Genomic DNA, 26,273 nt, shown 5'->3' with positions numbered 1-26,273 from the left:
CAGGTAAATTACTGTACACAGTGTATTCATTAATTTTCATTTTCATGTAGTAAAGGCTCTATGCCTTCATAAAGGATGTACTTTTCCTTTGTTTAAGGGTATTTGGGCAGTTTATTCTCTGTTGTATTCTCAAGCAAACAATACATACAAGTACAGTACAGTATTTTCTGAGGAAACACGCATACTTATCCTTTTTTAACCCCATTCCTGATAACCCGGCATTTTCACAAACTCGGCCACCCTTCGGTCCACATTAGGCCGAGTTTTCGAGGTTCTACTGTATTGGTGAAAGAATTTTTGAAATCGGATGAGTAGTTTCGGAGATTACCTCCTGCATACAAACTTACATACAAACATTACCTCTTTATAATATTAGTATAGATATAGATATAGATAAAGACTCTACTAAAACTAAAATCACCGATATATCAGATTTTTGGAATTATTCTTTTTCAATATTTTATATAATATGCTACTTTATGTTTACCATTACCTCAACATTTTATTTTATACAGTAAGTTCATAAGATTTTCTTCTAATTTGCTGTAATTAGCATTTTGTTGAGAAATATTGTATATTCTGTTGAGAAAAACAGAATATTATATATATAATTACACATTGAAATAAATTATTAGTGAAAAGTTTCTCTATAAAGAGTAGCATTCAATCAATATTTAAATTAAAATGACAGAAAATTTACACTCCTATCTTCATAAAAATTGATTAATCCTGATTTTGAGGGAAATATCAGCATAAATTCTTTATGAAATAACTATTATTAACATATTTTTCTGTAAACACATTTATATCTGATCATGTCTCAGTATACAAACAAGAAATAATTGCATTATTTTAATTTATATGTTTTGTTCAAAGATATAAGTATTTTTTAAAAACAATTTATTTTTCATAAAAAAAATGCTATTTGCTTACAGACAATATCAGTTTAGTTAAACAAATATCATGTAAATTTCATTTATATTTTGGCAATGATTTAAGCAATCACTGAATATGTTAGATTCTATATGAAATTGTAGTATTATTTTTATTTTTCTGTAGGTGATAGCTTATCCTTAAAATAAAAATATTCCATGACTGATAATATCTAATAAAAATTAATCTGGAACAAAATAATTTTAAGTCCAGAATTATTGGTAAACATGGATTATCATTTTTAATTCTTCAAATTTATAAAAAGATTCTTCAGATTTATACAAAAACTTTAATTGTAAATAAACAAATTCTAGTAATGTTCTCTGTCTTATCTTCCTCATAAACTTCTTTGAAAATTTAAAAGTAATGAGTATGATCAAAATGATTGCTATCAGTTTAATCACATCTATGTCAATTAATAATAAATATTAAAGAAAGAAACCAAAAAGAAAACACTTTAAGATAAAAGATTTACAATATATGATTGTTAAGAACTTAAAATATTACTAAAGCTAAATAATTATATACTGACTTCAAACTGGATAACAGTATCTTCTGAAATAACCATATCTCGTGTATATATTGCTCTTTCTCCTTCATTTGAATCAAAAATTAATGATTGCCGTTTTTTATCACTGAAATAGAATGATGCATTTCTTATTAATCAAATATATTTTAAGTCTATTAAATATTTTTTAAACAAAAATAAATAAGACAGACCAAAAAAGATTGATGGTTATAATATTAAAAAACAGAACAAATCGAAAACTATTGTTGTTTAATGAAAAAAATAAAATCATAGTTAGGAAAAATTATTAAAATAGTATTAAATGCTGCATACATTCATTTTCAAATAATAACAAATAATCATCTAATGGTCAATACAGAAATATTGGAAGATGCACACCAGTCTCAAATAAATTTTAGTATGGCGTGGATAGACTATCATAAAGTGTATCAGATGAATGGCTTCTTAAAATTCTTGATATTTATAAATGCCCATCTATGGTTAAAAGATTCTTCCAAATGACTATGCCTACATGGAGAGTGATTATTACTGCTCATGGCTCCCAGGATTTAATCACTGCTCAACCTATTTACATAAGACATAGAATATTTCAGGGTGATTCTCTCTCCACTGTTGTTCTGCACAGCTATAAACCTGCTTTCATTCATACTAAATAAATATGAAAGGAAAGGCTATAAATTGAAAGATAGTATCTGGATTAATCATCTCTTATATATAGATGACCTTAAGGTTTATGCACATAGTAGAAATAATGTAAAAGTATTACTGGATAGCATTGAGATTTTTACAAGTGATATAGGGATGTGTTTTGGGCTGGATAAATGTAACATACTACATATAACTGCAGGACACAGGAGTAGTGCTGTGGAGAATATACTACTGAGTGGAGAAATTTTCAAGTAACTTGCAATTGGTGATAGATATAAATACTGGGGTGTTCAAGAATCAGGATAACTAGAGCATAGCAACATTAGCATGCATAGCATACCTAGCAACAAGTAAAGGAAACAGATAATAAAAGAATATTTTAGAAGGATTAAAAAACTTTTAAATACACACCTTAATTCGCGATACTTAATAAAAGGTATAAATAAGTATGCTATCCCGGTCTTGCTTTGCTCATTTGGTATAATCAACTATAAAAATAGTGACCTAAAGAAAATAGATGTCAAAACACGAAAGTTACTAGCAATTAAAAAGGCACATCGGCAAAAAGCAGAGGTAGAAAGACTGTACTTGCCGGTAAATCAAGGAGGAAGAGGACTATTAAATATATGTATAATGCACAAACAGTTAAATATAAACAATACATAAAAGAGATCATCTGATCGAAGTAATAGTAAAGCATGATATNTATAAATAAGTATGCTATCCCGGTCTTGCTTTGCTCATTTGGTATAATCAACTATAAAAATAGTGACCTAAAGAAAATAGATGTCAAAACACGAAAGTTACTAGCAATTAAAAAGGCACATCGGCAAAAAGCAGAGGTAGAAAGACTGTACTTGCCGGTAAATCAAGGAGGAAGAGGACTATTAAATATTGAGTATATGTATAATGCACAAACAGTTAAATATAAACAATACATAAAAGAGATCATCTGATCGAAGTAATAGTAAAGCATGATATAGATAGAGATAAATATTCAATAATAACAGAAGCGCAAGAGATAGAAGGTGAATTATATTTACCACGAGGAAATATACATACAGATGAAGAAATTAAAAAATCAATAGTAAAATGGCATAATGTTGTTTGAAGAAATAAACAATTACATGGCCAATTTCCTAAAAAAGGTGTTAGATCAGGGTAATACAGATAGAGAGCTTGTGTTTGAATGGATGAAAAAGCAACAAATAGCCTGATGTATTGAATCATTAATATTTGCTATACAGGACCAGCCTGTTATGACACGACAATATCAACATGGCATCTTAAAGGTAGCCAGTGGATGGGAAATGTCGCCTATGTGCGACTAAAGATGAGACCACGCAGCATATTATATCAGGACACGAAAAACTGGTGGGAACTTGTTATGTAAGATGTCATAATAACCTTGCCCAGTATGTCTACTGGTGCCTGGCCCAAAAACATAAAATAGAAGTTGCTGACCAATAGAGGAACGAAATATTACTCCAGCCACAAGTTAAGGAAAATGGTTCGGCCAAGATCCTATGGGAAATGCCTGTCCAAACAGATCACTGTATCTCATAACAGACCAGATATAATTTATTTTGATAAAAGTCACAATAAAACATTTTTAATAGATATAACTGTACCATCAGATTATAACATTGGTGCCAAAGAAATTGAAAAATTGAGTAAATATAATTTTTTGAAATCAGAAGTTAGCTGCCTGTGGAATACATAGCCGACTGTTGTTCCAATAGTAATAGTAGCAACAGGTATAGTAGTGAAAAACATAAAGAAATACATAGCTCAATTAGAAGCCAACATTGATATTAGTATTCTTCAAAAATAGGCAGCTATACACACATTGCTTATACTCAATAGTGTACTTGGAAATGCTATCTTTGAGGTCAATACAACTGATCAACTCAAGCATGATATACAGCAATCTCAAGGCATACAGCAATCTTCACATCTGCTGCAATCATCAGATATGCATCATTCATTAGTTAATCCGGATTTACCTAATTCGACTTTTGAGACTAGTACACAAAACTCATCTGAAAACTTGTTGAGAAGAGGAAAAGGGAGGAGAAGAGAAACTATTTGCACATAAAGTGCAACTAATACAGTAAAGGGAGGAAATGGGTACCTTCTTTCCCATAGTATTCTTTATTCCAATGTAATTCGTGAATATTTTAAATAAATAATAATAATATAGACTACAGAAAAGCATTTGACAGTGTTCCACATAGTTGGTTGCTACATATTCTACTCATCTACAAAATACATCCATCACTCATTGCATTCTTCTAAAACACAATGCAGTACTGGAGAACAACACTACATCTCAGGGTTAGTAACACTTCCATACATAAAAGCCAAATATTCAGCAGATGAGGAATTTTTCAAGGAGATTCCTTAAGTACTCTCTGGCTCTGCTTAGCCCTGAACCCATTATCCAATATGTTAAACAACATGCAATACGGCTACAATATCAGACACGAAAAAACAACACAGTTTACACTGTCACATCTCATGTACATGGATGTCATAAAACTTTATACATCCACACATAAACAACTTCATCAACTCCTACAAATCACACATTCATACACCAAGGACATACAAATGGAATTTGGCCTATATAAATGTAAAACACTTCACATAGAAAAAGGAATCCTGAAGAAAGAAGATTTTGCACTTGGAAATGGAGACGTTATTGAATCCATGGAAGAGGGCAAGTTCTATAAGTATTTAGGATTCCAACAGGCCAAACAGAACATACACAAATAAAGCAAAGATTAATTAAAAAATACTAAAGTAGGTTAAATGCTATTCTCAGAACACAGTTAAATGCAAAACACACAGTTAAAGCAATAAACACATATGTCATCCCAGTCCTCACATACTCTTTTGGAGTTATACATTGGACTCACACAGATCTTGAGCAACTCCAAAGGAAAACAACAACAACGCTTACTAAGCATAAACAACATCATCCTAAATCCGCCACAGAAAGATTAACCCTTCCAAGTAAAGATGGCGAACGTGGCCTGATTGACATAGTTAACCTTCACTACAAACAAATACAGTCACTGCAAGAGTTTTTCTACAAAAAACAAGAAACATCACAGTTACATAAAGTAGTAACTCTAGCAGATTCAAATAACACACCATTAAACTTACACTAACATCATACGAACATGATACAACGTATAAAAAGTATAGACACCATTAAGCAATCATGGGCTCGAAAGGCACTCCATGGCAGGCATCCTTATGACCTGACCCAGGATTTTAATGTGTCAAATGTGTCAAACAGCTGGTTAGATCAGCTGTTTGACACATTTGACAGGATGCCTCTTTGGGGAGACAGAAGGATTCATGATTGCCATACAGGATCAGGCCATAAATACTAAAAACTACAGAAAACACATACTCAAAGATACAACACTCACAAATGACACATGCAGAAAATGTCACATCATGCCAGAAACTATACAACACATCACTTCTGGTTGCAAGCTCTTAACACAGACAGATTACTTACATAGACACAATCAAGTAGCAAATATAATACACCAAGAGCTTGCAAAGAAACACAAATTATTAGACATTCACGAACCATACTACAAATACAGACCACAGACAGTATTGGAAAACAACATGCACAAAATGTACTACGACAGAGCCATAATCACAGATAAAACAATTTACAACAGACCAGACATCACACTCATTGACAAACACAATAAAATCACATACATTATAGACATTTCCATTCCAAACACTCACAATGTACAAAACACATGCACTGAAAAAATCAGCAAGTACATAGAACTTCCCCAGAAAATAAGGCATCTGTGGAGGATGGATAATGTGCTTATTGTACCTGTCATTCTCTCTTCTACAGGTGTCATATCACACATACTACACAAAAACCTGGGAACATTACAATTGAATAGAAACACATACATTACACTATGGTCTCAAAAGTGTGATAAACTCTATGATATTAAGTTACATAAATTGGTAACAATATATAAAATAATATGTTTCAAAGTAGTTTCCAAAATAGAAATTTTATTATACAAAGTTTCTTAAAAGAAGAAATTTCTTGAGAAATCATTAATGAAGAAATTAAAAAATCTTTCATGTTTTTTTTTAAATATGTTTTCAGTTTTGTTTATTTCATGTTTTAACATATATTTTAACATATTTATTTAAAATAAATGATATGTTTAAACCATAAAATAACTTGGTTCATTGACTTCAATAAAGAAAGTTCTTCTTTGATTTATCTTAGTAAGTTAGTTTCTTCCTTGAATCTTTAAATAATATATTTTATTGAACACACAAATATAATTTTCATTAAATGCAAATATTTTGGGATAAGCATCATTTGTAATTTATTAGAACAGGATAAATTATTTACAACATATTATACATATAAATATACAGTAAAAATCCTATTTACCTGCTACAATAAGATCCAACTCTACTTCCAGGCCAAAATAGCCAAGAATCAGTTTGCAAAAGTGTTTCTACTGGATCATATAAAATATTTGGATTAACAATCATACCTCCAATTATAAAATCATCAATTGCCCATTCTAATGATCCAAAACCTGAAAATTAATACTTATTATTAATTTTAATATGAATTAAAATTAATATTAAATTAATTTCAATAATAAATATATATTATTTATATATTGTTATTTTAATTATTATAGTAATGTGAAATAATGCAACAACTGTGTTTCATATTTTTAAAGACAATCATTAAAAAAAATATTTGTTCTATAAATTCAGTAACAGAATACAGTAAGACCCGCTTAACATAAGGGATATGTTCCTAGACAACAAAGTGCTAAACGAAACAGCGTTAAATAAGGTCATTTTAACACAGAGTAAATAGGGAAAGGAGAACATGCAACCAAAAGTAAACAGATTTTACTTTAATTTTAAGTTATTTCTATATTAATTTGCATAATAATATATGTTAAATAACACAAGCATATGTACACAGAAATGTAAAGTTCATTTTTTGTGATAAAGGTCCTGACTTTTCTGAAATTCTTGTTTTTTTGCAAAAAGTCACTTAGTTTCATTTGTCGCTTTTTTCTTTCCTTAATTAAGCAAATGTCAGTAGCAGAAGATCACATCCAAAATGCCTCGTTTTGCTTTTGCACTCCTTTCAAAATCTGGATCATTCGCTACAATTTCATCAACAATTTTGGTTATCTTACCAAACTTTTACTAAGGAAATCTGTAGAGAAATTTTTTGAGTTCTTCATTTTCAGAATCTCTATTTTCCAGTTTCACATGAATTTCATGTTCTGCCAGTTCTTGAAGGTCGTCATTGGTAAGGCTCTCACCAGAAACCTGCTGTAACTCCTCACTATCCTGCTCGTCACATCTCCTAGTCCTGCTGCATCAATTAGATTGAGTTTGGTCAACCTAACAATACAGCAATAGGCTCTTCTCGTTGAGAATTATTGGACATCTTCAGCCATAACTTCTTCCACACTTCATTTCAGCATTTATCAGTTAATTCTTTCTAAGCAAAGTTGATATTGCCTACAGCATCCATGTTATATGGATGTTATTTTTTACCAAAATTGCACCAAACAAACATAGATTTAAAGAAAGTACACCTTTTTGCCACGTTTTGCTGATTGAATCGTGTTCATAAATAAAATTGTATTATATACGAATCAATGAAATGCCGCGATAATTTAAATCAGCATAAAATTTTGAGCTTTTTTATATGCTTTGAGCAGACCATGTTATATCGAATCAGCATTAAGTGAAGCAACGTTAAGCAGGATCTTACTGTATCTTGGATCCAACTATCCTACTAAGACCTACTTCCAATAACAGCTGATGATAGTTAAATTTGTTAGTACAATTTTTTTTCAGTGTTATCATCATTTAAGTTTGGTTATATATGTTTTATAAACATGATTTGTGGCATCATAATGCATTTAACCAATTTCCAAATTTCCAACATTTAATTACATTCCTGGCTGTTATATATTACAGAGGGATAGTATAGCAATCAGTCAAAAAATAACCCTAAAGATTTTTACATTTTTTGGCCTGGGACACTTTGAAACATTGAGAAATACAAAAAAATTTAGAGGTAATTTCTGTATATATAAGTGTTAGTGTGTGTGTGTGTGTGTGTGAGTGTGAGTGAGTGAGTAAGTGAGTGAGAGAGGCACAATTTTGTTTACCATCTTTGAAGCTTAATAACTGCTGTGCTTTTTGTCAAAAATTTCTGAAATTTTGCAGTGATTAGGGGGATTGATGCTATTAAATTTTGGTGATTATCTCTCAGTCCCTTGACCTTGTGGGTGGGAAGATAAAGGGGATCATGTGTATCTCCAGTAGGATCAGACTTAATGACAATTTTACTTGTTATTAGCATTTACATTTTTTTTATAAAACTCATATCTACCCACAAAATTAAGCTTTTTGCCATTTTATAATAGTTAAAAATATAACAAGTTTTAATACAATATGATAAGAGATGGCACCATCAAATGTTGCTGGAAAAGTTAAGCAACTCATTACTGGATTTTTTTCGTAACAGTAACAGTGAAAAATAGCAAAGAAAAATAAAGTGAATGCAGTAGATAAATGAAGAAATTAAAGCAATGATCGATATGTAGAAAGAAAACATACAAGATGTTAACAGTAAAAGATGAATATGTTCAAAATTTAATAGACCTTACATTATTAAAAAATCATTAATCTTTATTGTGCAATCATCAATTGATGAGTTTTTTCTTAGAACTATATATATATCTATAATTGCACAATACATTCTATTTTTATATTTAATATTTGATAATTTTCCAACTTTATTAATAAATATAATGGATTATTCTACTAATTACACTTTTGTTTATCTCACTGATTTTAAATATATGATAGTCATATGTACAGTATCTGATTTCTCTTCATATTCCAACATCATTTTTCACTTATGTTTTCTTGCCATTTAAACATTGTAGTTAGTATGCTTTTTCAGTTAAGTAAAAATTGTTTTGTTTTAGAATTAGTCATGTATTCATTTTGTGTAACACTTATTCAATATAATTATATTTTATAGAATATACCATATTTACTTGCATATAAAATGACCTCGCATATAGGACGAGGTGTGACTTTAAAGATCAAAATAAAAAAAATTAGATTTATTAATACAATTCTAATTTTATTTTGTTTAATCACAAGTAAAATATCAAATGAATGTAAATGCACACATTGTCCTGCAAAAATTACTGGCATTTTAAACTTTATGTTGTCAAATAACAAAGTTTCATAGATAAATTTTTTTGATTAAATCAAATTTTTGACCATACAAATAAATTTGGGTCAGTACAAAATAATCTTTTTTTAATAATCCAGAGGTCTGCAGATGTGTATAAATACAACTGATTTCTACCTGAGTGATATTGTGAAGAATTTTAATGCTGTATTGTAGATGTCAGATCTTCCAAGAAAAGGTTGGTGTCAATTACATATTGTATGTATTTTTTATTGTTTTTTTAATCGTTGGTTTTTAAGTTGTTAACATCTGTCTCTAGCTGGATTATTAAAAAAAGGATTATTTTGTACTGTCCCAAATTTATTTGTATGGTCAAAAATTTGATTTATGTTGTTGATTTTACAAGATTTTTCCTTAATTTGTTCGTGTAAAGCTGGATAATCGGGAACCTTTTATTGCCAATTCTTAACAGTCGAATCCATTCTCCATCGATTACACTTATGAGTTTCTCCAAATTCTGATTTCTGAATAATCATCTGTTTTCATTTGGGAATGGATTAAAACTTATATCATGCTCCCATGTGATTTTGGAATTTCAATCTGGAATTCAATTCAAAAGCTTTGCTTTTCCTATTGCTATTCATCTTTACTCCTGACAATACACAAGAACAATTCAAATGACCCAGATAAAATACTTATGTTTTTAAATACAAGACTGCAAGCATCCGGTAAAAAATTGTGAATACACGGTTTGCAAAAATTATTTGCAAAAACGCAATAAATCTTTCGCTCGCGCATATAGGATAACCTAGGAATTTGAAGCTGTGATAAATGAATAAAAACCTCATCTTATATGCACGTAAATACGGTATATCATACAATATTTATTGACGGATCTTACCTCATTATTTTATAGACACATGAAAGCAACAAAACTGATACCTTCAAGTTAAACTTAATTTTTTGTCCCAATTATTATTTACTAATAATATTGTAGTCAATTATCCAGTTAGCTTCATTCATTTAACAGCTATAAATATTAGAACCACTAACATAAACTGTGATCAGAGTATAAATGTTAAATAAATTTTTGGGTTGGTTTATAGTCCAATGACAACATGATGCTACAGCAACCATGCTACCATTGTTGCCAATGCCACATTGTACCAAGTTAATCACTGGTTAAAATTTGACTATAAACTGGGCAATGTTCTTGTTAATCTCAGTGACATTGAATCAAAAGGCAAAAATATGATATCAGTTGAAAATATAAATTAGAAAGTTCAAAACAACTCAAGGTAAAAGTGAACTTTGTTATAATTTATGGTAAAAAAATTATCATTTTGATGATTGGCTATTCTATTCAATTTTTTTACTAAATTTGTCATTGTGACAAATTTAGTAAAATGGTTAGACACAGACAAATCTAGCACGAAAATTGAATAAATAGCCAATCACCAAAATGATAATGGATTCTACTAGATAGAAGTAAACAATAATAAAATAGAAAAAAGTAATTGAGTACAAAGTTGAAAATACCTGTAAAATTTTAATAATTTCCATATTCTTCTACATTTACACAAAAATATCAGATATAATAATATATATTTATATATAATTTTGTAAATGCAGAATAGAGATGTAAGTGATTTGGTAAAAATTATTAGAATATATACTGGTGACAAAAATATTATTAGTTAATTGAAGCATTCAAATAAATATAACAGAAAAATTTACCAGAATAAAAAAATATTAAAATATTAGCCAAAACATTGATAAAATGGCAATACTAGCATACGTAAAATATTTTAAAATTGGTTATTTCCAAATTTAAGACTTATATTACAATATTTAAAAACTTCAATCAAATATAGAGTGAAAGAAAAATAATCACATTTATTATATTTATATCTGTAAACAAATATTTTCATTACCATTCCAGACCAAATATAAGGATAAATTATTTATATATCATATAATGTATAATTAGTCAGTAATACTAAATAGAAAAATCAGTAATGAGTTTCATAACTTTCCCAGCAACATTTAAAACTGTGTGTAGTGCCATCTGTTATGATATTTTATTAAAAAACTATATAATTAATTATTATAAAATGGCAAAAAGTGCCATTTTGAGGATAGGGATGAGTTTTATAAAAAATTGTAAATGCTAATAATAAGTAACATCTTAAAATCTTCATTAAATCTGACTCTACTTGAAAGACACTATTTCCTCTATCTCTCCACCTCCTTGACTTTTAACTACCAAAATTTAATAGCATCAATCCCCTAATACACAAACCTCCCTACAAAATTTCAGAAATTTTCAACAAAAGACACAGGCATTATTACGCTTCAAAGTGGGTGAACAAAATTGAGCCCCAAACAAACATATACTCGTACATACAAAAAAACACTGCTGAATTTTTTTGTGTTTCAAGATCCAAGTCCAAAACTGTAAAAATCTTGGGGAGGTAATTTTTTCACCAATTGCTATACTTTCTCTCTGTTATACATAACAGCTGATAAAGTAAAAACTAAAAATAAAATATACAGAGATGCACATTTTATTACCATTAAAATTTTTCAAAGTATCCTTTTTTTATATTATAATGAAATTGAGACATAGTATGTATGATCATACTATGTATGATGCATACTATTTATAAAATAATACATAACAGTAAATTATAGGATATACTCAAAATAAAATGATGTGCTTTATGCTCTGTTTGCAAACCAAATAGTTGGTGTAAGTTGTAGCACAAATTATTTTAATAATTTCCAAATCATATTAAAAATATAAAAATGAAAATATATTAAAGATACAAAATTTATCTTCACAAGTTACAGTCACCAGTGACAGGCAAAAAAAAAAAAACAATTTTTGCTCACAGAGATGACTATTTATTTGAGGTTATGTGTCTATAAAAAAAATGCAAAACTGTTAAAATGTCCTTTGATAATTATATTAAAGATGCAAAGTTTATTATTAATTTATTTATTTACACAATATGTCTTCACACATTTGTCATTCAACATATTTTTATATTTTTAATATGTAAATATCACTGCTAATTTTTAATCAATTTCCAAATTACTTTTTGGATTTTGAGAAATCATTGATGGGACCTTTCATTTGATGCAACTGTTACTAGCTTTTCTGAGTCATAATTTGATATGAAGAAATATATCAAAATTCTATAATGATTTTCCTAATAAATTTATAGTCATTAGATAATTTTCAGTCTCAATAAACAATGCTCTTTTTTTAAACAATAAATATTACTTATCATAGATGTCAAATATTTAACAATCAATATAGAAAGTATTTCTAAATTTTAACAACCAGAATGACCATACCAGTCAGTACCAATCAAATATCATCTTTGATTATATTCTTAGTAATAATAATTGACAGTTTTAAAAATAACCCATAAGTAAATTAAATATAAACTAAAATATATGCCAATTTAATCCAACAAATTAGTACTCATGTGTACTTGCATGTATTAATCCTAGCAATGCAACTTATAAGCTTTAAATTATTCAAATATGTTTAAGAAATTATGTAATTCATAAAGTTCCAATGTTTCAATTATATGATTAATCAATTTTAAACTAATCAATAAAAATGATTCTACTCACCTGAAAGCAAGTTTGAATCATATGACATATAATTCAAGTATATTGCATAAATTATCTTGGTTACTGCCATTTTTTATTTTTAATAATAGATATAAGTTACTTCATAAATTATAGAATAAAATAATTTTGGAAAATTTTACCTCCATGAAGCTTTGCTTTTCCTATTGCTATTCATCTTTACTCCTGACAATACACAAGAACGATTCAAATGACCCAGATAAAATACTTATGTTTTTAAATACAAGACTGCAAGCATCCGGTAAAAAATTGTGAATACACGGTTTGCAAAAATTATTTGCAAAAACGCAATAAATCTTTCGCTCGCGCATATAGGATAACCTAGGAATTTGAAGCTGTGATAAATGAATAAAAACCTCATCTTATATGCACGTAAATACGGTATATCATACAATATTTATTGACGGATCTTACCTCATTATTTTATAGACACATGAAAGCAACAAAACTGATACCTTCAAGTTAAACTTAATTTTTTGTCCCAATTATTATTTACTAATAATATTGTAGTCAATTATCCAGTTAGCTTCATTCATTTAACAGCTATAAATATTAGAACCACTAACATAAACTGTGATCAGAGTATAAATGTTAAATAAATTTTTGGGTTGGTTTATAGTCCAATGACAACATGATGCTACAGCAACCATGCTACCATTGTTGCCAATGCCACATTGTACCAAGTTAATCACTGGTTAAAATTTGACTATAAACTGGGCAATGTTCTTGTTAATCTCAGTGACATTGAATCAAAAGGCAAAAATATGATATCAGTTGAAAATATAAATTAGAAAGTTCAAAACAACTCAAGGTAAAAGTGAACTTTGTTATAATTTATGGTAAAAAAATTATCATTTTGATGATTGGCTATTCTATTCAATTTTTTTACTAAATTTGTCATTGTGACAAATTTAGTAAAATGGTTAGACACAGACAAATCTAGCACGAAAATTGAATAAATAGCCAATCACCAAAATGATAATGGATTCTACTAGATAGAAGTAAACAATAATAAAATAGAAAAAAGTAATTGAGTACAAAGTTGAAAATACCTGTAAAATTTTAATAATTTCCATATTCTTCTACATTTACACAAAAATATCAATAAAAATTGAGTCATNTAGTATATATTATTTATTGTATTATATTCATAATACAATAAATAATATATGCTAATCCTATATTAAATAAATACAATTTTAATAATATTAAATTAAGTTTTAGTGATGTAGTTTGGATCAGATCCATATATTCAGTGGGCTCAAAAGGAAATTCATGTGTAGAAGAAAACAATTGTATTATAAATATGAGGATATGAGAAGAATATAAAACATAATTATGAATCTATCTCAGTAATGTGACATAAATGAGATCAAAACAACATTGGATTAATTGGAATATTGTCAAATTATTGGAAGTAAGATGAATTCAATGGAACTTAAATAAATGTGTGTGTGAAGTCAACAGTTAATGACAAAAAAAAAAAAACCACATGTTAGACTACTGTCTAGTAATCTGTAGTATGTAGTTGTGCAGGGCTAATGAAAACAAAAGAAAGGTTGGCTCAGCGTTAATTTACTAAAAAATCTGATCCTATTGCAGTCATCTTTTTTTTCATGACAATTACTCTGGTTCTTATGTTCACTATCAACTATGCCTAAAATACCAAGATATACATGCTATTACTGACAATAGAGGTTCTTCTTAGTTACTAAATTCATGATATGCATGCATTTTGTGTTTAGATGAGGGTAGGTAAGTCAGATTGCATGGACAGAGGGAGCCAAATCCACGGATTGTGCATTGCTTGTTAGGATTGCTAATTTCACTCACTTGAACAAAATAAAAAGAAAAAATAATGTTCTCAAACAGTACGTCCTGATGCTATATACATTCTCAGCAAGTTCCTTTTTAAGTTTAAGTTCCAAACCATGCAATGGGGACAGATTTGGCTGGTGCAAATTCTTCATTCAGTTCTAGTAAGTTCCTGAGTTCATCTCCTAGATCTTGATGCACATCCCTTCTCAAGTACCAATCAATTTTCCTGCCTCTAAGATTCTGGTGGAGGACAAGAAAACAAAAGTAGTTCACTCATATCCTTACAGGGTTTTATATCACTTTCCTATGCACATGGCCCTTTCCAGCCAATCCAGTTGCTAGTCCTTGCACAGGTCTTCAGGAAAAGCAATACACAAACCAAAATGGAAAGATGGAATAGAATTAATTAGTGAAGAGAACAGTTGGATGGAAAGGAAAGAACACAAATAGTGTGAATCACTATAACTGATTAAAACAACTGAATGCCCTATCTTTGTCAGTAAACAGTATTGACAAATTTGTGGACTCCTACTAAATTTAATGAGAGATGCGATTTTTTTGGTCAGAAATTTTGGGAGATTGATTTTTTGTATTTATATAGTATCTATAATATAATCGAGACAGGTTGATAATAATAATAATAATAATAATAAGTGCACAGCCCAAACAATTAGGAGTTGAAAGTTGAAATTTGGTACACAGTTAGAGTACATCACGAAAACGCACACTAAGAAGGGATTTTTCAAAATTCCCCCAGGGGAGAAAGACAGGATTAAGGCTTAACACTTCCATCAACAATGGAAGTGTTAAGTAATAATGGAAGTTTTAAGTAACAATGGAAGTGTTACGTAACAATGGAATTGTTAAGAGAAAGCGACGTGCAAGATTTACAGGCGCAGATGCAGTTTTTTCGTTTTTGCGGGAAATCGAACATATTTTTAGAACCATCTAAAAATTCTCTAATTAGTCTGGAAACAAGGGGACCCAATTCTTGCATTCTGTGAAAATGGGTAAGGTTGACTGTAACATAATAATCTTTATCTTAGTTATCGTTACTTTTGCCCGAGCAATGCCAGGCCCACCTGCTAGTTATATTATAAGATACTAAACCTATTTTGAGCAGCATAAGATGATAATCCTGACAATCTTTAATATCATGAACAAGCTCAAGTGTTCAAGCTTGGATTTAATATCATGCTATGTTTAGTAGAAACTAGAGTTTTAACTGTAGAAGTTTGTCTACAACTTGGCAACAGTGCTGACAAAATCCAGGTTGAATAGTATTGGATTACTGGACATATCAGACTAATGAAAGGCTGGATTACAAGATTGTACAGTTTATGTATAATCATAAAATAGTTTTTTATTGTATATTATTTGTATAATTTGAATTACTGTATTTATTATATAACTATATATTTTATAATAATATATATTGTTGTATATTGTATGTTGTATATTACTTATGCAAAGTTTGTAATCACAATATATTAATATTGTATTAGATTCACAATTATGCTTCACTTTATATGTATGTATGTAGGAATACAGTAATACAGAACATTCTGACTTTTACCAATATTGAACATTTTACACTATTTGTTTTACATCTATCCTAGTTAAAAGTCACTTTAAAATACCTCATGTTCTTTACCTGTAGTGCCTAAACTTTAATTTCAAGGCCAAATTAATTTAGATAAGAGATGGTGCCTAACGTCTATCTCAGAGATGGCAAACCTATGGCATGCATGCCCAAAGTGGCACATTGAAGAAATCATCTTGCATGTAACGTATTATACAATTTCAGTTTATCATCATTTTCAATCAGGTTCTTTACATTTACTCTAATTACAACATATTATTTTATTTATTTAAATATAGTTTTTTAAAACTCTTTTTGCCTTGTGGGCACTAAGAGCGCTTTTTTATTTAGCAAACTCCAAATGGAACAGCCGGGTAATGAAGAATGGATCACCACCTGAAAATTTTTGGGGGTTTTGACCTCGGGTCCACAAGAGCGATAAGCTACCACTTTGACCGCTCAGCCATTCAGCCAAATTTAAATATAGTTACTAGAAGTCTAAAACATCTGCACGCATAATCATTTTTAAAGAAAAGTATGCTTAATATGCTTACTATGTGGCATGCAGGCTCAAAAAGGTTTGCCATCCCTGGTCTAGCTCTAATATCAAATTACTTAATTTCTAATTATTAATAATAGCAAAATAATAGCCTGATTAATTATAATGATCATTTGGTTTGAGATTGCTGTCCATGTGTTAAGAAAGGGTGCCATAAGAAAGAGATAGGGATGAAGAGAAGGATGTAAGATTAAAGATCAGAGATCAATTTCCATGCAGGGAGAAGGTATCTACATCTCAAAAGTTTATAGCAGTATTTTTTCTTACAGCTTTGTAAATCTCTAATTATTCTAAATATTTAAGTTGTTCTTTGTGGGCGATACTATGTTGGAGACACAGTATCACAGTTGCACAGTCAAAATGTACATCTATGTTGGGGTCAAAGGCAAAGGTTGCTAATGCAATGTTGGTCAGTCTTTTCAAGATGGAAGTCCTATGCTCTTTGAGATAGATGTTTAAAAGTTTCCTGTAGCACCCACATATTCTAAGTTGTGGTTGGCTCTATGATCCATAATGGGGATAGAATATACACCAGGCTGGAGGCACACATCTGGACAGTCTTTAGCATTGCAGAGGAGAGTGAAAACAAAGGACTTCTTCTAAAAGCTAATCAAACATCATTATTTCTGGAAATTTCTTTGTATGGAGTGAATAGTCTTCTATTGTACTGTACATGACAGTCTTGTATATGATGTCCTGGGAGCAATTGTTAAACATGACAGAAATGCAGAGGAAAGATGACGAATTAGACCTTTGATGGCATTTTGAGACTAGCCATGTAGTCTGGCATACTAAATGATAATTTGGAGCTCCTTATTCCTGTCTTGAGTGCCAAACAAATGTGTGAAGACTCAACAAATTAGGGCACTGAAGCTTGCCATCTTGATCACTTACAACTATCTACTAGATATGGCATGGCATTTGCTCCTCCCACTTCATTCACACCTGAACACATCATCCCAGATAGATGACTTAAGAGGTCTGTTCAAAAAGTTCCCGAACTTTATTTATTACAAAAAAATACTTCAATTACAAGGTTGATGTCTCGATCAGTTTCAACTTTGTGTGATTTCTTTATAATTTATCACGTGTTCTATTGAAGTTAATTCAAGCCAATATACTGTTACTTCTGTGGTGTGTTAAAAGGATGAAAGATAGACTCGAAAATTTTTTAATTTTTGTAAATAGTCATAATTCAATTTTAAACTTCAATTACAGTTTATTGGTCAGGGTTCCCTTCAAAGTAGTCTCCTCTCCAACATATACACTTATCCCAAAGGTTTTTTTTTTTTGAACATTGTAAATTTATATCCCAAAGGTGTTTCCACTTTTTCAAACAGTCCTGGAACGCTTCTTCTGGAATGCTCACAAGCTCCTCTGTCAAATTTTTCTCCATCTCTGGATTGGTGGCAAATCTTTTTCCTTTGAGTGGCTTTTTTTAGTTTGGGGAACAGGAAAAAGTCTCATGGAGCCAGATCAAGTGGTTAGGATATGTGGGGAAGCACAGCGGTGCTTGTTTTTGGCCAAAAACTCATGAGTTCTGAGGACAAATGAGCCAGCGCATTATCATGGTGAAAAAAACCACTTGCTGCTCCTCCAAAGTTTGAGCCGTTTTCACCTGATTTGGTCTCTTAGGTGTTTCATAACACCCAGATAGTGCTCCTTGTTGACTGTCTGACCTGTAGGTAGGTATTCATGATGCAAAACCCACTTTGCATCAAAAAAAAAAAAAAAACAGTCATCACCTTAACATTTGAGTGAACTTGTTAAGCTTTTTTGGAATGAGGAGATATTTCACCCACCCAGTGTGAAGATTGTTTTTGTTTCGATGTCATATCCATAAACCCATGATTCATCACCTGTTATGATCCTAAACAAAAAGGTTTCATCCTCTTCAGCTCAATCAAACAGTTCCTGACAGATGACTTGAACTCAATGTTGTTTCTGGTCTGCTATCATCAGGTGAGACATGAATTTGGTAGCAACTCAAGACATCCTCAATTTTTCAGTCAGAATTTCATAGTACAAACCAATCGAGATGCCACACTCTTCTGCAAGTTCCCTGACAGTCAAACGTCGATTTGCACAAACAAGGTTGTTCACTTTCTCAATGTCGGGGTCATCAGTCGATGTTGATTGTTGTCCAGAATGCTCATCGTCTTCCAGTTTGATTGCAGTTTCTTTTTGAATCGGGTAAACCAATCATAATACATGATACGTTTCATAGCATCCTCACCATAAGCCTTGGTAATCAACTCAAAAGTTTCTGTGAAAGATTTCCTGAATTTCACACAGAATTTCACAGAACAATGCTGGTCCTTCAAAAAGCTCATTTCCGATCTGATTTTTCATCAAACGCCACAAATATCCTTTCACATAAATGGCCATAACTAATTACTAGTGATGTAACAAATATTCGGTTACTATTCGGTATTCGGTCTATTCGGCTTATTTTTCGCTATTCGGCCGAATACCGAATACCTAAAAACAGGAGTAAGAAATAACAAAAACACAGTAAATTAATCATTTTGGTATTTAGATTTAATGTTATCAGGTTAGTGTTGTTTGTTTATATTTATTTATAACTTGCTCCTTGTTTATTTATAACTATACTCCTTATTTATTTGCACAAAATAAAAAAGAACATAATATTAGTCACTTGTATTCACAATATATAATTACAAAGATCAGCACACGTACAGTACGAGGGCTGTTCGGAAAGTTCACGGCCTCAAATAGAACAACAAACAAAATAATGTTAAAGCTTTTTTTATTTTTCAATGTAGTCTCCTTTGTTAGCAATGCACTTATTCCAGCGATGTTCTAGCTTTTTTATGCCATTACAATAGGTCGATTTGTCAAAATGTGCAAAATACTCGTATACTTCAGAGATGACTTTGTCATTTGAGTGGAATCTCTTTCCAGCCAAGAATTATTTTAAATTTGGAAAAAGGTGAAAGTCACTGGGGGCCAAATCAGGTGAGTACGGTGAATGTGGAACTAATTGGAAGCTAAGTTCGTTTATTTTTTGTTCAGTGATTCTGGCATTATCATGGTGAAACAGAACCTTCTTCTTCAAGTGTGGCCTCTTCGATTTCTTTCTTCAGTTTTTCCAAAAGTATACAGTAATAGACAGCATTAATGGTCTTTCCTCTTTCTTGGTAGTCAATAAAGATGATTCCTTTAGCATCCCCAAAAAACCGAGGCCATCACTTTCCCCGCTGATGGAACTGTTTTTGCCATCTTTGGTGGTGGCGAACTGGGGTGTTTCCATTGCTTCGACTGTTCTTTTATTTCAGGAGTGTAGTAATGGATCCACGTTTCGTCAGTAGTCACAAACCGATGCAAGAAATCTCGTGGGTTTTTCTTGTAGAAGTCCAAACACTTCTTTGACATCAAAGTGCGAACATGTCTTTGCTCAGCGGTCAGCAGATGCGGCACCCAACTTGCTGAGACCTTCGTCATACCCAAATTTTCAGTTAGATGTGGTGCACTCGATCGACAGAGATGCCTGTTGTCTCAGCTATCTCACGCGTTTTCAAACGGCAATCTGCTAACACCAAATCGTAAACTTTGTCGATATTTTTTTCAGTGACAGCAGTTGACGGCCATCCGCTGCGAGGGTCATGTTTCAAACTCTCTCTGCCAGATTTTAAAAGGGCTGTCCATTTTTTCACAGTGGTTTACGAAGGAGCAGACTCTGCTAAAACTTCATCCATGTCAGCTTTGATTTGAGATAGGGTCAACCCTTTTTTCGTCAGGTATTTTATGACCGCACGAGTCTCCATCTTCTCCATTTTTGACAAAGCATGTGCACATTGACTATCTGCTAAGCTGTTGTGGCAAAACTTTACGACAAATCAAGTGGAAATTGGTATCGTATCTTTAGCAAAGATGGCTGAATTATTCCCGCCAAAAATTAAATTGATCGCAGTGCCGCATATAGGCAAGGCCGCAAACTTTTTGAACAGCCCTCGTACACACCTATTCGTTCGAGAATCGTTGCACATCTGAGGGTCTGACCCTGCCTATCTTTCTTTTTAAGCACTCGTCTTTGCTCTTCCCTTTCTCTTTCCTCTATCGCTCTAGTCCACGTATGCCTATGCATATATCATAATACGCGCTCACGATACTTTTGATTCATCACTTTTCCATTGAAGATTCCCCATTTTACAATTGTCTATGACAACAATTGTTTGGCATTCACGGCCGCAAATTTCGGGCCAATAAGTTGCCTCGACTTGTTTGATTATGTTATCAACTCAATTTCATATTTATTTTCACATTTTCACTTTGCGGTTCTTCTCTGTTCTTCTTCTGTTATTTACACGTGTAGGTTATTTCATTGTTATCCACATTTGATATCATCACTTATCACACTGCTATGATGCTCTTGTCTGAACTGTCAAGAATTAATGCAATTGGCGAAGCGTAGTGACAGTGGGCCAATAGAGAGCAGGGCATAATGCGGTTTGCGCACCAATTTTCATATGTGCATTAATCAAACTGAATAGTTTGGTCGAATATTCAGTATTCGGCCTGAGGCCAAATATATTACTCGTTGCAACACTACTAATCACCAAAACAAGATATCAACGAACGGATTGAAGGAGGTTACTTGGGAGGTTTACATGGACACAATGCCTCTAAGTGGATTAAAAAATAATCAACTGGAAGTGCGCTATTCAAAAAGTTCAGGTGTGGTGAGACGCCATATTATTGTATACGCACTAGTCGTAATTCTAGTATTAAATATTCTTCTTTGTGTTCTTTGTTTTCTCGTTTCTCGATCTTTCCATCCTTCACTTCCTGTTCGTTGGCAAGGACGAGGACGAGGCAAGACAAGGGAGTGTTCGCCCCGAGGTAGACGGGGGAGAAAGAAAGAACCAGTCAGGAAGTAGACGAGCCAGCAGACAGACGGAGTTCACAGACAAGAGTTTTTTTTCATGCGTAGAGAAGGGCGACATAAGACATATCCATCAGTGGAAGAAGAGAGAAGGTCCCGATCAAGAGTTATATACATCGAAGGACTGGAATACAATCCCCTCTCCAACAGGGAGATATCATATACTGTTATCCCGGGTACCCTTTTGTCGAACATTTCTACACCTCTTATTGTCTATGCTATCCTATCATTCTTCCATAGTTAAACCTTAGTTTGTAAGTTAGAATATAACCGTAGTTATCTTAGTTCCCATTGACGAGTTAACTCGTCAAGCCTATATAGCGTTACGAAAAACGTGGTCCTTAAGGCCATTTTTGAAAAAAAATTTTTTTTTTGAATTTTTGGAATGTTTTTTAGGTCCCCAAATTTTTTCAAAATTTTTTGCCCGCGCGAAAAAATTTTATCGCGATTTTAATTAGCCTTTAATAAGGCTCGATTAAGGCTCAGTTGTTTTTTAATGGGAGTTTTTTATCAAAATTATTTCATGGTTCCTAAGTTGTAGCGCACGGATTTTCATTCGGTAAAGTTATTTAAAGTTAGTTTCTGATGTCAAAAACGACCTCCAATGGTTTTTTAATTTTTTTAATTAATATTTTTTTTTAATATAAAATTAATTAATTAGGGGGGTCGGAAATCGCAATAAAAGTTTGAATTTTTTAAAAATATTTAAAAATTTCCGTGTCGCTTATATTCACCCTACTTTAAACCCTTGTCCTCCCGAGACGTCTATGAGAATGTCCCGGGAAATCAGACTCCAGCTGTGTTCAAGGTCACCCAGCTGTGTAAACAATGACTCATCGGTGTTATATTTCACAGAAATGCGAAACAAAGGAAAATAAAATTTGAAGGTTTTTCTTCAAAATTAACGCATTTCTTTCGTTTTTTTTCAGTTTTAAGTATTTTTAATGTATTTTAATATTAATCTTATATCAATTTAATTAATGATCGGGAAGGAAGGGGTTAATTAATATTGTAAAAGTGTTCTATTGTCGCGAACCCGCCTCAACCGTGCAATACCACGTGCATAAGGCTTTTGTTCCCCGCTGTACACGTGTGAGGTCAAGCAGGGATTCGGTTTCTTTATTTCTATGTTATTGCCCGAACATATATAGTGCGAGCTTGTGTAATTGCTGTCAGTTTGAAAATAAATCCTGTATTTTCTCATATTTCTTTGTCATTGTCCTTCCGGGGTTTTTTGCGCACCTTCACATATCTTAACACAGGAACTTTTTGAACAGACCTCGTACACAAGGAATTCTACAGGTGGAAAGCCATCTTTTCCCTTGAACACAATTCCACTCTCAAAACCAACTCAACTTTCTGAAAATCCATATGGGAGTCTATGAAATAGATGAAATCTAGCAAATTTGTTGCCATCAAAGCTGATAAGTCTAAGGACATCATCCTAATGAATACATCTATTTATTGTAATGGCATCCAGGAATATATACATGACACTGTTCCATAGCCCCCCGATAGCTACCTCCATAAGCTCTAGTCTAGGGTTCATTTTTTTCAACATTCCACTGACAGACCTCCTTCACTTACTTAACACTACAGTTACTGCCCCACCACACCTTGTATCTTTGCATCTGCCAAAATGCATAAACCTAGCACAGAACTTTGACTAACTGTAGATAAATCTTCATCACCAACCATACGATTCAAAAGGGCAATTGACAGTTGCATCACAGACTATCTTCCTTCATACCTGTACATCATCACCAATGCCCTGGAGTTAATCAAACGTCTCAAGGACCTCACAGTCCAGAACCCAATATACTTTACAATGTGTGACTAACATACTTATTTTCATATAATCTCTATTATTAAAAAATTTTAATTTGTACTTCTAGAGTTTTATATTGTTATATTAAAGAATATGTTCTTGCTTTTTTTATTCTGCAAAAATAGACTTATCAGAAGTGAATCTGATAACATAAAAAAAAAGGAAGTTTAAGTGCAATAACTTCTTATCTTTGTTACAGAAAAGTTAAGTTGGAACAGAAATTGGATGAGAGTCTAAAGATTAGTCAAACATTGTAACCAAACAAGTTCAAGAGCTCATATTCTTTAAAACTTTCCAATATTTAACAAAGTTATGAATTGCCTTCACTATGTGAAAATTTTATTTGGAAAGAAATTGGTATACAGCTAATCTACACTTAAAAAGCCCAAAGTAAGCCTTGGCTGTATTACTGTCATTGATTTTTGTTTGTTTGGAATATTACTGTTTGAATAATTTGAAAATTCAAACATCCATATTATAAAAACATGAAGAAACTTAAGTAACAAAAATCTGTTGGAAATAACAATGAATTTTTTAATTATATTGCATTCTATTCCTGTTCTATTCATTTATTTAAATATGTTAAAACTTAAAATATTTGAAAACTAATCTACTTTTAATATTAGATAAATGCATAGAAAATCTGGGAATTTTGAGAATTTACATGGAAAGAAAGAAAAGAAAAAAAATGAAAATCAATATACAATATTAAATGTGGACACTATTACAAAATATAAAAACAGCTACCAGACTGACTGGAAATTGTTCAATATGAAAAAGTTTTGTAAATGAGAAAAATAAAGTAAAATTCGAGTTAAAAGAACAAGTCAATAATTACGAATAAATTTAATATATAAATACTTAAAAAAAATATATATATACATATTCACCTTTAATAAATGCCATGTTATTCCACCATTATTTGAGTATTGTAAAAGAACACCATTTGCTCTCGTAACATTTGAAGTAATTGAACCTCTACAACCATATCGGAAAACAAACTGTATGTATTGAGCAGCAGATAAATCAAGATCCTGTGTAACAGCCATTCTTAATCCTTCCTGAAATTATATTTAGATTATTACAAACATTTTTTTAAAGTACATGATATAAATTATTCAAAATTACTATAAATATAAATGACTATATTCTGAATCTCCTTATTATAAAGTATTAGTTTACTTTAGTTTACATAAACACTATTATTGTTTTGTTTCATTAATAAAATATTATTTTCCAATACTAAAAAGTTACATACATACATACATGGGATAATCAAAAAGTTGCACCTCTTGCAACTTTTACTGAAATTATTTTATTTCTAATTTCAGTAAGAGGTTGGTAGCACTGAATTGACAGACAGATTTGCCAAAGATATACTTGATTTTACTTTCCTGGCTATTATATTTAACAAAGAGAAAGTATGATGATTGAATTCACCAAGACTTTTACATTTTTGGACTCGGGGGACCATGAAATGTTGAAAAATGCAAAAAAAAAATAATAAAAAAAAAAACGTTGAAGGTTTTTCTTTATGTATGGCTGTTTGTGTTTGTATATGTGTGTGTGAGGGGCACAGTTTTGTTCACCCACTTTGAAGCTTAATAATTCCTGTGTATTTTGTTAAAAATTTCTGAACTTTTGCAGGGAGGTTTGTATTGTATTAAATTTTGGTAGTTGAAGATGAAGGAGGTGGGGAAATAGAGGAAGATCATTTGTTATATCTTGAGTGAGGTTAGATTTAATGATTTTACTTGTTATTAGCATTTACAACTTTGTATAAAACTCATCTCTACCTCAAAATTAAGCTTTTTGCCATTTTATAATAATTAATAATAGAAAATTTTTAAATAAAATCTCATAACTTAACAGATGGCACCACACATAATTTTAACTGTTTTTCTGTTCATTGTTTCAATTAATGCTATTTGTTAAGTTTGATATACAACTAAACAGAATTGTCACACCTGACATGTGTGACAATTTTGTGGACTGTACATCAAACACTTGATTACATAAAAACTATTATTGTTTTTATGATATGTTTTGTTTCTTGCAAGAGTGCCATAGCATTTTCCCAAAGCAAGAATGTGAAATAATTGAGGACTATTTTGCTCATCAATCATATGCAAAGGTATTGGAAGAATTTTATGAGCAATATCCACATTCTTCATCATCTGATAAGAGTAAATATTTAGCTTGTTAAACATTTTCAAGAAATAGAAATTGTCTTTGACAGAAAGAGGAGTGGATGACCATTGTTTTATTATAAGTGACAATAAAATGGAAAATATGTGGACCAAAATGATGCTTTTTCCAACCAAAAGTTTACATAAACTTTCAATTCAGACTGGATTATCTTATGATAGTGTGCAGAAAACTGTGAAAATACTACTCTTGCATCCATATTCTTTTACCTCAAATTTAAGAAAAAGAGTCTGTAACTTGAAAACAGACTTCATTTGAACATCTGCTATAATTTTGTCCAAGGGGCACTTATTTTTGCAACTTACATTTGCTTTTAAAAAGCTATGAAA

At 31.1% G+C, this 26,273-nt stretch overlaps 1 protein-coding gene across 1 annotated transcript in view; it reads right to left on the bottom strand.

Annotated features, from left to right (window-relative positions):
* LOC111628903 (reelin-like) overlaps positions 1 to 26,273 on the bottom strand; it is a 283,387-nt gene that overhangs the window by 97,023 nt on the left and 160,091 nt on the right. Inside the window, exons 39-41 of the mRNA XM_023372760.1 lie at positions 24,575 to 24,797; positions 6,573 to 6,723; positions 1,466 to 1,568 (exon numbers count right to left, since the gene is read on the bottom strand). Coding sequence (XP_023228528.1) covers positions 1,466 to 1,568; positions 6,573 to 6,723; positions 24,575 to 24,797 — 477 coding nt within the window. The remainder of the gene's footprint in view (positions 1 to 1,465; positions 1,569 to 6,572; positions 6,724 to 24,574; positions 24,798 to 26,273) is intronic.

The sequence above is a fragment of the Centruroides sculpturatus genome, unplaced genomic scaffold (genome assembly GCF_000671375.1).
Source record: "Centruroides sculpturatus isolate CEXI.00-Female unplaced genomic scaffold, Cexi_2.0 scaffold423, whole genome shotgun sequence".
NCBI classification, from domain to species: domain Eukaryota; kingdom Metazoa; phylum Arthropoda; class Arachnida; order Scorpiones; family Buthidae; genus Centruroides; species Centruroides sculpturatus.
The sequence above is the reverse complement of the archived record's forward strand: the minus strand, read 5'-3'. Positions and strand labels throughout refer to the sequence as shown.